The sequence below is a fragment of the Lactuca saligna genome, chromosome 6, assembly GCF_052625555.1.
Source record: "Lactuca saligna cultivar CGN05327 chromosome 6, ASM5262555v1, whole genome shotgun sequence".
NCBI lineage: Eukaryota > Viridiplantae > Streptophyta > Magnoliopsida > Asterales > Asteraceae > Lactuca > Lactuca saligna.
In genome coordinates, this window is record NC_136422.1 from 62599765 (window position 1) to 62612621 (window position 12857).

General features: G+C 43.1%; 1 protein-coding gene across 1 annotated transcript; it reads right to left on the bottom strand.

Annotated features, from left to right (window-relative positions):
• Positions 1-11763: 11763 nt before the first annotated feature.
• Positions 11764-12180, bottom strand: LOC145002647 (uncharacterized). The gene has a single exon (XM_078961876.1). It carries the CDS (start codon positions 12178-12180, stop codon positions 11764-11766), a length of 417 nt encoding a protein of 138 aa, XP_078818002.1.
• Between the last annotated feature and the right edge of the window lie 677 nt (positions 12181-12857).

Genomic DNA, 12857 nt, shown 5'->3' on the forward strand with positions numbered 1-12857 from the left:
CTATTAGGCCATTACAAAGAGTTGAAATAACGGGTTGTCACATCATCCCCCCGTTAGAGGGAATTGCGTCCCAAAATTTAAAGTAGTAAGGACACTAGTGAACATGAAAGAGATGAGGATACTTTTGTTTCATCTGATCTTCGCGTTCCCATGTGAATTCAGGTCCCCGCTTGGCGTTCCAGCGAACCTTCACGATGGGTATGCGACTTTGTATTGTTTGTTTGACCTCTCGGTCCATGATTTCTACTGGTTCTTCCACAAAGTTAAGGCTCTCGTTGATCTCGATTTCGTCGAGTGGAATAACAAGAGTCTCATCGGACAGACACTTTTTCAATTTTGAGACATGGAAGGTTGGATGTATGTTACTAAGTTCACGCGGTAGGTTAAGCTTGTAAGCCATAGGGCCGATTCTGGCAAGAATCTCGAAAGGCCCTATGTATCTTTGATTTAGTTTCCCCCGCTTTCCAAAGCATATTAAACCCTTCCATGGTGAGACCTTTAATAAAATGTGGTCTCCTACCTGGAATTCCAAAGGTTTCCTCCTTTGGTCAGCGTAGCTTTTCTGTCGGTCCATAGAGGCTTTCAATCATTCACGAATCTGAACGATCTTCTCTGTTGTTTCTCGTATGATTTCCGGACCGGTGAGAGTGCTTTCAGGAACTCTTCCTTTAGCTAACTAGGTATCGCCCACCTCAGCCCAATACAGAGGGGATCTGCACTTTCGGCCATAGAGGCCCTCGAATGGAGCTGCCTTTATGCTTGTGTGATAACTGTTGTTGTAGGAAAACTCGACAAGAGGTAAATGGGTATCCCAAGCTTTTCCAAAGTCAAACACACATGCACGCAACATATCTTCTAAGGTTTGGATAGTTCTCTCACTTTGCCCGTCGTTCTGTGGATGGTAGGCTGTACTCATGTCCAGCCTAGTTCCTAGGGAATTTTGTAATGACTGCCAGAACCTCGAAGTGAATCTACTATCTCGGTCTGAGATGATAGATAAAGGAACACCGTGCAGCCTTACAATCTCTCTAATGTAAGTTCTGTTAAGTTTCTCCATCTTGTCTGTTTCTTTGATCGGTAGGAAGTGTGCAAACTTGTTCAGTCTATCGACGATGACCCATATGGAATCAAGTCCACCCATCGTCTTAGGCAACTTGGTTATGAAGTCCATAGTGATCCTCTCCCACTTCCATTCTGGTATCTCCGGTTGTTGTAGAAGACCGGAGGGTTTCTGGTATTCAACCTTGACCTTTGCGCAAGTAAGGCATTTACTCACGAAGGTAGCAATTTCTGCTTTCATGTTAGGCCACCAGTATAACTTTTTAAGATCCAAATACATCTTATCTGAAACCGGGTGGACGAAATAACGAGTGTTGTGAGCTTCTGTCATGACCAAGTCTCTGAAGCCACCGTGTTTCGATGTCCAGATCCGATCCATTAGGTATAAGGCTCCGCCACCCTTGGCTTATAAGTTCTTATCCATCCCTCTAAGGGATTCACCAGCCACGTTTTCAGGTTTTAAAGCGTCGAGCTGAGCCTCCTTTATTTGCGTGGACAAGCGTGAATGGATAGTTAGAGTCAAAGATTTGACCCTACGACCAGAATATTCTTTCCGACTTAGGGCGTCGGCTATTACATTGGCTTTACCCGGATGATAACGAATTTCGCATTCGTAATCACTGAGTAGCTCGACTCACCGTCGTTGTCTCATGTTGAGCTCCTTCTGGTCGAAAATGTGTTGCAGACTTTTATGGTCTGTAAAGATCGTGCTTTTTGTACCGTACAGGTAATGTCGCCATATCTTCAGAGCGAACACAACTGCTCCTAGTTCAAGATTGTGGGTTGTGTAGTTAACCTCATGTGTCTTTAGCTGTCTCGAGGAATAGGCGATGACTTTACCTCGCTGCATCAGAACACATCCGAGTCCTTGATTGGATGCATCGCAATAGACAATGAAGTCTTCTATCCCTTCGGGGAGGGATAGTATCGGGGCGGTGCACAAGGCTCGTTTGAGCGTTTGGAACGCTTTTTCCTGTTTCTCTTCCCAGTCAAAGGCCACACCTTTCTGGGTCAGGGTTGTAAGAGGTTTTGCTATGCTGGAGAAGTTCTGAATGAACCTGCGATAGTAGCCAGCGAGACCTAGAAATTGACGAATTTCGGTAGGTGTCTTTGGTGCTGATCAGTTCTCAATGGCTTTGATCTTGGAGGGGTCCACGTGTATACCTTCTTCACTAACCACATGGCCTAAAAATTCGACTCGCCGAATCCAAAATTTGCACTTTGAGAAATTCGCGTAGAGCTTCTCCGATCGCAATGTCTCTAAGATTTTACGGAGATGTTGATTATGTTCCTCCTTACTTCGAGAGTAGATGAGTATGTCATCAATGAAGACGATGACGAACTGATCCAAGTAAGGATGACACACCCTATTCATCAGATCCATGAATACTGCGGGCGAGTTAGTTAATCCGAATGGCATCACTACAAACTCGTAGTGCCCATAACAAGTTCGGAAGGCTGTCCAGGGAACATCCTCCTCTAACACTCGTAGTTGGTAATATACGGATCGCAAAACTATCTTCGAGAAGTAGTTGGCACCATGAAGTTGATCAAACAAATCGTCAATGCGGGGCAAAGGATAACGATTTTTAATGGTAAGTTTGTTGAGTTCTCTATAGTCGATGCACATGAGAAACGATCCATCTTTCTTCTTTACGAACAAGACCGGTGCTCCCCATGGTGAGAAGCTTGGTCGAATGAATCCCTTCTTGAGAAGTTCATTAAGTTGACTGGAAATTTCCTGCATCTCAGCCGGTGCCAGACGATAAGGAGATTTGGCTATTGGGTAGCTCCTGGCACTAAGTCGATTCTGAACTCGACTTGGCATTGCGGTGGTAAACCGGGAAGTTCTTCTGGGAATATGTCGGGAAAGTCGCATACTTCTGGGATTTTCTTGATGTCCTTCAGTTCTTGACTGGTATCGACGACGTATGCTAGGAATGCATGATGTTCCTTTCGCAAGCACTTCTGGGCTTGAATGCACGAAATGATACGAAGGCTCGTACTAGGTTTGTCGCCATAGATAATTAAGGTTTTGTTGTTAGGAAGGTTAAGATGAACTGCTTTTTCAAAGCACAAGATGTCGGCGCGAAGAAGACTCAACCAATCCATACCGATGATAACGTCGAAACATTTAATTGGGACTGGCATGAGATCTATCTTGAAAGTATGGCCATCTAAAGCTAAGGTACAACCTACATATATGTAGTTTGTACTCTCTGTTTTCCCGTTATCCATTTCTACCATGAATGGACTATCTAATGCACATGGTTTTTGTTCAAGCAGGTGTGCAAATTTAAGACTCACAAAACTTTTCTCGGCTCCACTATCAAAAAGTATGCAAGCATATGAGTTATCGAGGAGGAACGTACCAGTAACTATCGTAGGATCAGCTACTGCTTCCTCGTGGCCTAGGGCCATAACTCTTCCTACCCCTCCAGCCATTCCTGCTTTAGGGCAGCTCCTCTTGTAGTGACCCACCTCGCCACAACCGTAGCAAGTTTGGCCCAAACCGGCAGTTGGGACCTGGGCAGCTTGAGATGTTGGAGCCTTGCAGTAAAGAGCGGTGTGCCCCTTCTTGTTGCAGTTAGAGCAAAACATCTCCTTGCAAGGTCCGTGGTGATGGAAGCTGCATTTGTTGCACTTCGGAAGGGTTCCAGCATAAGCTTTTGCTGGTAAGGGGTTCACAGTGACAACAGGAGTCATTGTGGCAGCATTGATTGCCACAAGTTGTTTATTGGGGGATCCTTGCGAGGCCCCTCTTTTCCTCTTATTCCACCCCTTCTGGTTATAGTCGGGGTTAGACTTTTGTGGCACGGGTGTAGGGATTGTTGGGTTCTGAGGCTTTCGGTGATCGATGAGAGATTGTGCCAGTTCCTTGGAAGCTAGTACACTTGACTGGATCTGGGGCGATAGTCCCCAGATATACCTTTCGATCTTCTTGCTCTCGAGAGCAACCATATCAGGGCATAAGTTCGCCAGATCACAGAACCAATTAGTGTAGCTCATGATGTCAGGTCCTACCATTTGCAGACCCCAAAACTCCTGTTCGAGTTTCTGTACTTCGCCTCGAGGGCAGTACTCCTTCATCAACATGTCTTTCAACTTTTCCTAGTTGATGGAATAAGCCACCACCAGAGTCAGATACTTAACATGGCTGTTCCACCATGTTAATGCTCTGTCAGAGAAGGTACAAGCTTGCCTTCTTGGCATCCGCAGATCTCGAAGACAGATTCCATCTTCTCGATTCACTGCCTTAACACCATAACACCCCCAGTTCCATTGAAGCTGTGGGGTTTGGCATTCGTGAAATCCTTGTAAGTTCATTCCCGAGGGTGTCCATGGCTTTCGTCGTGGTTCGAGGGGGGGGTGCACCTGTTCCTGATCCACTAGGGACAGGAGCATTGATTGCTGACACAGCAGCTGCAATTGCTGCTGTGAAAGCTGCCTGGAACATGCTGGCATCGAAAGGATTAGGTGGTTGAACAGGTACAGGCGGTGGTGGAGGTGGTGGTATCGGTGTTTCGTTGATTGGATTACGCCTTGTACTTCTGCATGGCGGCATCTTTAACTAGACGTTTAAAAGATGACGACATGGATAAGAATAAATGATTTATGAATGTGTCTCATGGACTAACTCCCTATACTCCAACCACAGAATGAATAGAATGACTAACTGAAAATGATAGCATTTGGATAATAATTTCCATAAGATTAGATATATGTCAATAGTACTGGAATTACAGATGTAACAAGTTCGGGAAAATGGCCTAGAAGTAGGCCTTACATCAACTAAGATGGAAAATTTTGACAAAATTAAGACTGGATCAAGACCTAATAGGCCTAAGATTTATACAGATAGGAAATTAGACCAAAGTTTTACAATAACTAGGTTATATCCAAAAGATGAGTCGACATGCTTCTATCGGCGATGAGAGCTGCTTGCATGAGTCCTCGATCCCGACAGTAGACGTTCAATGCCCATTATACGCCTATCCGACCTTGCTTGTTGAGCTTGAAGTTCTCAAACTTCTGCTCGGGTTTCAGCAAGTTCCCTCTGCAGATTTGCATTGTGGACCAGAGTCCTTTCATGAGCAGACTCTAATTGGCGAATGTGGACAGTGTTAACACCAGAGTTGGCGTCAACTTCCAAAACTTGATTGATGGAAGCCTGATCCATGATTGTGTTTCGAGAAAACCTACCATTTTAATCTACACGAGAAAAGGGATATAAGAAATAGCTAAAACAGACTAACTAACCAAGATAATTACAGTAAGACCAAATACCCCTATGGTATTTCTTTATGGTTGTGTTGGTAAGTTTTTAGACTTGTTGCCACATCACAACCATTCTTGGGCATATGCTAATCACTCCTTGGACCAGCATAGTTGATCAGGCTATGCCATTCCCAAGACTGACCATATATCCCCAGGCCTACTTGTGATATTCAACAATCGTAATATTTTTGTTCTTTTCATTGTGACACTGGTTTTAGTATGTATGCAGGCACATACACTTTGTTTAAATAATTTATTATTTAAAAGTATATCTCTTAGACAGAGTGTTTTAATCCCATGTATTTATAGTTAGTATATCTTTTATGGGTTGATATACTATATTCACTATAAACAATGCTCTGATACCAATCTGTCACACCCCAAAACCACGAACGGCAGAAACGTTCAGGGGTGGAGGACGTCATGTACAGTATCTCAACAGTGTAATATAATAAACAAGCAACAACATCATCCATTGCATTCTAAGTAAAGTTTTAATACATGTGTGTTCTTTCATTATAGTAAGACACCAAAAATATACAATCAAAATAAAAGACGAGATTTGTCTGCTCCGTCTTCTCAAAACCTGACCTCCGTACCTGTCTACTGATGACCTGAGAATACAAGTTATTTTGAAAGCGAGTATCAGCTTTAAAGCTGGTGAATTCATAACTATATAAGTGTCATTGCCTTGTTTGTGAAAAGCTGTTATGAAGGCCTTGTGGATCGTTAATTGAAAATATTGATGTAAGTATGAAAACCCTAGAAAATCCCTTATTTCCTATCAGTTTGAGATGTGGTCTTCTACCAAGACCCGAATGTTTTGTTTGAAAAATGATAGTTTTCCTTTAATTGTTTAGTACTAAAGTACTTAGTCTAACTCATCGTTTATGTGAAAGTATCACAAAATAAAGTAAACAGGAAAATGTACTACTTGCAAGTGTTGTCACTGGGTACTAGGACTAACACAGCATATGTAACTATTATCCCAAGGTACTAGGGTTAACACGACCTATATAACCTAATGAACATCCGAAGATTGTCCAATTGTCCTCTGTAGCAGCAGCAGGGGGAGGAAGGGTTAGTCCCTGTAAAGGTACTCCTAGTATAAGTAATAACCGTAGGCATCCCTAGATGTTCATCACCCACTGTTGCTAACAGATAGGTTCCGGAATGGTTAGTCCCGTCCGTATGTCCCGAGGTACTGGGGATAGGGTCCTATTCTAGATATCCCAAGGTACTAGGGATAGGCAGGATAATTTACACAGAAGGTACAATTAAATTATCCTTTCAATTCGTGATACAAATATTCAAATAAGTATACATAGGTAAAGGTATCCACGTAAAGGTACTCATGTAATGTGTTCATGTATCATGTAAGCATATGTAAAGGTACTCATGTAATGTGTTCATGTATCATGTAAGCATATGTAAAGGTACTCATGTAATGTGTTCATTTATCATGTAAGCATATGTAAAGGTACTCAAGTATCAGGTAAGGTACTAGTAAAGACTCATGAATGAACTGACTCTTGTGTGATTCTTTGTAATTGGAATAATGTTTTGTTATCTTCAAATCATCCCTATGATAATTTACTGTAATCTAACTAGTTGATCATGTAGGTTTACACACTCTTACTACTCAAGGGTGTGGGAAAACTTAAATGAATGATGCAAACTATAACATCAATACATATATAAGAATATAATTGTATATGCATAGTTTAGTTCAAGAATGTAAAAATGGTTTTTGTAAGACATCTTACGGGTTTTGAACAATGATTAACAATAACCTGAGGTCAATTTAATATACATTTTGAAGGTAAAACTTTTGATAACAATGTGTTTTTAAGATTTAAAACCATTTCATGCATCGCATTTTGTAGTATGTGAAATCTTTTAAATGACAAACACAGTTATAAAATACATATCCATGATTTAATAACATGTTTGTTTCTACTTGTATCCCCCCATTAAAGCATTTATAATCACTTAAAACATTGATTAGGGGTATGAACTCACTTGAAAGTTGAAGATAGCGAGATGGAAAACCGGGTAAAGTTTCGTCTCAAGAAACGGATTTTTCTCGGGATCCTCGGGAATCTCGGGAGTAAAATCGACCTTCGGGACTTGAGTAAAATGATCAGGGCTTCGGGGTAGTGCGGGCACGGAAAACGAGGCAAAACACAAGAAAAGTGAGAGAGAATGAGCAATTTTTCCGGGAACCCTCGCATCCCTTTTATAGGGGCTGGAACCGCCTCGGTACGCGGGGCGTACGCGTGCGTCACGCATGACCGAGTCCTCGACTGCCTCAGACTTCGGATGGGACAGGCTAGCTTCGCATAGACCGGGACGTGGACGATCCGAGGCCTTGGCCTTGAGTACACGGGGCGTACGAGGGTACGCGGCGCGTACTTCGGCCCTATCTGCTGACTCCTTCGGATAATACCAAGAATTTATAATTAAATAAATATATAATTTATTTAATAAACTTCAAAAATTCATATCTTCTTCATACGAACTCCGTTTTTAACGTTCTTTATATCCCCGCAAAGGTGAGACTACGCTCTACAACTTTCGTTTAGATCCTGATGGCAAATTCCGAAATTATTTTTTATTATTTATTTATTAAAATGACGTGATTAGGGAATTTCTTTAAAAAATCATAACTTCTTTATCTGACGTCGGTTTTTGCCAGACTTTTTACCGCTGAATTACCATTGTCGAGACCTTCGATTCTCGTTTAGGTCATTCCGGCCAAAAGTCGCTCGATCTCCGATTCGAGTTTTTAGTTGTCTGTTGCTAAGCTGAAATTGGAAAAATCTTAATTTCAATATACGAACCCGGGTTTGGGCATTCTTTTTACGTACGATCCCGGTTTAATGTTATATAAAACATAGTGGGTAGTTAAATAGAAACTTTTTGGACATTTTATTATCAACGTTAATTTTTATTAACTCAAAATTGGTTACAATACTTGACCTATTAGGCCATTACAAAGAGTTGAAATATCGGGTTGTCACAGCTTTATAACTCCAGAAGCTCCTCAAGGTGAACTAGGTGCAGATTCTTGAAGCCCAATGTCAATCCAAGCTTGCTTGACAGCTTCTCCTTCTTGAATGGACACTAAAATGGCGACAAATGCACTCTCTAAGCTTAAAAATAGTCTCACAAACTCTTTCTGGAGTAGAAGGACGAAATAAGGCTATGGAGGTTGTCTAGGGTTACGTCTAAGAGTCTTAAGGACATTTAAATAGGCCTCAACTCCGGAAATTAGGGTTTGGTCATCCGTCATGTACGCCCACCATACTCCTGGTCCACCCAACGTGCGTGCTGCCCCTACGCGATCACCCTTGCGTAGTACGCTAGGCGTACACATTAGTACGCCCAGTATACTTAAGGGACCTATTATCCTATATTTAAAACTCTTCAAGGGCTTCAAGGTAATACTAAATTGGGAGTGTTACAACTTTCTCCCACTTGAACTAGACTTCGTCCTCGAAGTCTATAGCGTGAATAGATCGGGATAATGCTCCCGCATCTCCTCCTCTGGCTCCTATGTCCATTTGGAGCCCTTTTGGTGCTGCCATTGCACCTTTACAAGCTTCACTTCCTTGTTTCAAAGACCCTTTATCTTCTTTTCTAAGATGGAAACCGGACACTTGATGTATTTCAGGCTCCCATCTACCTGAATACCATCCAGTGAGATGACTGCGGATTCGTCAGTGAAACACTTCTGAAGCAGAGACACATGGAAGGTGTTGTGAATCTGGCTAAGATCTTCTGATAGATCGAAGCGATATGCCACCTTGACCACCCAGGCTGTAATCTTAAACGGACCTATGAATCGAGGCCTTACCTTTCCCCTCTTACGAAACCTGATGATTCCCTTCCAAGGCGACACTTTCAGCAACACAAAGTCCCCCACCTGGAACTCAAGATCTGATCGCCGCTGGTCAGCATAACTTTTCAGACGGCTCTGCACGACCCGCAGTTAGTCGCGCACCTGCTGAATCAACCCGGTAGTCTTGATCACTACCTCAATGCTCCCCATGACCCGGTGCCCAACCTCGTCCTAATAAACCGAAGTCCTGCACCTCCGACCATATAACATCTCGAAAGGAGCTCGGTCGATATTGGCATAATACTTGTTATTGTACAAAAACTCTTCTAGTGGGAGGTACTATCCCAACTCCATCCAAAGTCCAACACACATGCTCACAGCATATCCTAAAGTGTCTGGATCGTTCTTTCACTCCAGCCATCTGTCCGGGGGTGGTATGCTGTACTAAAATGCAACTGAGTGCCTAGTTCCTCGTGGAACTTATTCCACAACTTGAATCTCAACCGAACATCCCTGTCAGAGACTAACGATACTGGAACCCCGTGCCTCGCAACCACCTCCTGTACATAAATATACGCCAGCTTCTAGGCGAATATACTCTCAGAAATCATAATGAAGTGGGCAGTCAACCTGTCCACGGTCACCATATGGCATCCTCACCCCTTGTCGTCCTCGGTAATTTTGTGATGAAGTCCATAGTGATCTCTTTCCATTTCCACATAGGAATGGGTAGTAGCTGAACCTTGCCATGAGGCTGCTGATGCTCGGCCTTGACCTTCCTACAGGTCAAGCACCGCTCTAAAAACCAAGCGATCTCCCACTTCATGCAGGGCCACCAATAACTCAATATCAAGTCCATATACATTTTTGTAGCCCCAGGATGTAAAGAAAACTTGGACATGTGTGCCTCCTCTAATATCTTATGTCTCACTCCTACAGTCACTGATACCCAGACTCGGCCACACTGTGTCAAAAGACCGTGACTATCATTGACAAACAAAGGATATTGTCCCCGAATCCGCTCTATCTTCCAATTATCCTTCTTCACCCCCTCGACCTAAGCCTCCTTGATCATATCCAACAATGGAGAGATCACGGTCATCCTCAAACAAACGTTGCCAAGTAGGGAACCTGCCGCCTTGCTGCTCAAAGAATCGGCCACCACGTTGGCCTTCCCGAGATGGTATAAAATCTCATAATCGTAGTCCTTCAGTACATCCAATCACCTCCCCTGTCGCATGTTGAGGTTTTGATGATCCATCAAATACTTCAAACTCTTGTGATCAGTATAGATGGTGCACCTCACTCCATACAAGTAATGCCTCCAAATCTTAAGGGCAAACACTACTGCCCCCAATTCTAGGTCGTGAGTGGGGTAATTAGCCTCATGAGTCTTCACCTGCCTCGAGGCATAAGCTATCACGTGCCCCCTCTGCATGCGTACTGCACCTAACCCTAAAATCGATGCGTCACAATATACCACCAAATCATCTAACCCCTCGGGTAGTACTAAAATCGTAGCCTCGCATAACCTCCGTCTCAGGGTCTCAAAAGCCAACTGTTGATCCGTGCCCCACCGAAATGTCACATTCTTCTTGGTCAAGCGGGTCAATGGAACAACAATATTGGAGAAATCTTGGATAAATCTTCGATAGTAGCCTCCTAAACCCAAGAAGCTATGGATCTCAGATGCATTCTTTGGTACTTCCCACCGCATTACTGCCTCAACCTTGGGTGGATTAACAAAAATGCCCTCCTGGTTGATGATGTTTCCCAAAAACTGTACCTCTCACAACTAAAAATCACACTTGGAGAACTTGGAAAACAACATCTCCGCCTTCAGGGTCTCTAATACCTCCCTCAGCTGCTGCTCCCTGGTCTTAGAATACACCAGGATATCATCAATAAAAACGATCACCGACCGATCCAACATCACAAACTTATAACGCCCATATAGAGTCCTGAAATCTGTCTTAGGTATGTCCTCATCCCGAATCCTCATCTGATGGTACCCCGACCAAAGATCAATCTTGGAAAACCAAGATGCACCCCACATCTGATCAAACAAATAATCGATCCTCGGCAACGGATAACGGTTCTTCACTGTTAGTTTGTTCAGCTCTCAGTAATCAATGCACATCCTATGTGATCCATCCTTCTTTTTCACGAACATGATAGGTGCTCCCCATAGGGATCTGCTCGGATGGAGGAACCCTCGGTTTTTGCAGCTGCTAAAGCTACGTAGATAACTCCTGCATCTTGGGCGGTGCCAACTGGTATAGTGCCTTCGCTATCAGAGCGGCACCCGACACTAAATCTATGCGAAACTCCACCTACCTCTCTGATGGCACCCCTGGTAGCTCTTCGGGAAAGACATCCCGAAATTCTTGTACAACTGGCACACTGCCCACATATGTTGTGGTCTCAACCCTAGTATCTGAGATATAAGCCAGAAATCTCGTACATCCCTACTGTAGAAATCTCCTAGTCCTCGCAGCCAAATAGAGAGTTAGCCCCTGTGAGGCCCTCTCACCATGTATAACCAGTTCTCCCCCACTTGGGGTTCGAACCCTCACAAATTGTCACTCACAATCGATCATGGCCCCGTTGGCCCCCAACCACTCCATCCTGACAACCACCTTCAACCCTTGCAATGGTATTGGGACTAGATCAACGCGGAACCTCTCGCCAATCACATTTAGGACACAGTCCTGATACACCCTCGCTACACTCACAGTGCGGTCATCTGCAATCTCTACCTCGAGCGGGGAATCCAAAGTTCCCAGTGCATCCCGGAACTTCTTGCTAAGCGCAAAAGACACGAAGAATCGGGTAGCCCCCGTATAGAATAATACATGAGCAGACATACCATTGACAAAGAAGGTCCCAACTACGACGTCTGGCTCTGCCCGAGCCTCCTCGGAGGTCAACTGAAATGCACGGCTCCTCACCGTTGTAGCACCCGCCTTGGCACGGCGGCCATCTGTGATCCTCATCATGGTGGGCGCGGGTGATGTGCACAAAAGTACCCACTAATTTTAATATTTATAACCTAACAAACTTACACTAACTATGCACTTATAGGCAGTGTACCTAGTCAGATTACAGTATAGCTTAGGTAAGTCGGGTGTCGATCACAGGGAACGGTGGATTAATTTAATATATTTGATTATAGGTTACAGGTCAAACGAAAAGAATAAAAGAAATAGTTTAATAAATCTCAAACTAATAATTAATTAACAAATCTCGATAAACTAACAGGGAAACAAATCTCTTCACGTACTTTGTTTTAGATAAATTACACCTTAAAACCATAGACAATTGCATACACAAATTCATTTATTCATGTTCACCGATTCCTAAAATGATTAGATTCGCGTTCACTATAACTAATCCTTTAGCAAACAAGTCAATTCAAACAGTGATCAGTTGATTAGACTAACATGCTTCCTAGTGTTCAGTTCGTATCAAGCAAGACTTGTAATAATAGTTAATCAAATTACTAATTCAATTTAACCTCTTGTTGATGGTTTATCACACAAGGCTCACACATTAACTTACTTATTCCGGGTTAATCCTAGTTTCACATCCGTTATTCCTAGACATATAATCTTGATGGTCATCAAAATCATAAGAGATAAGCAATCAAGCAGATGTTGATACAACTTAATTTACT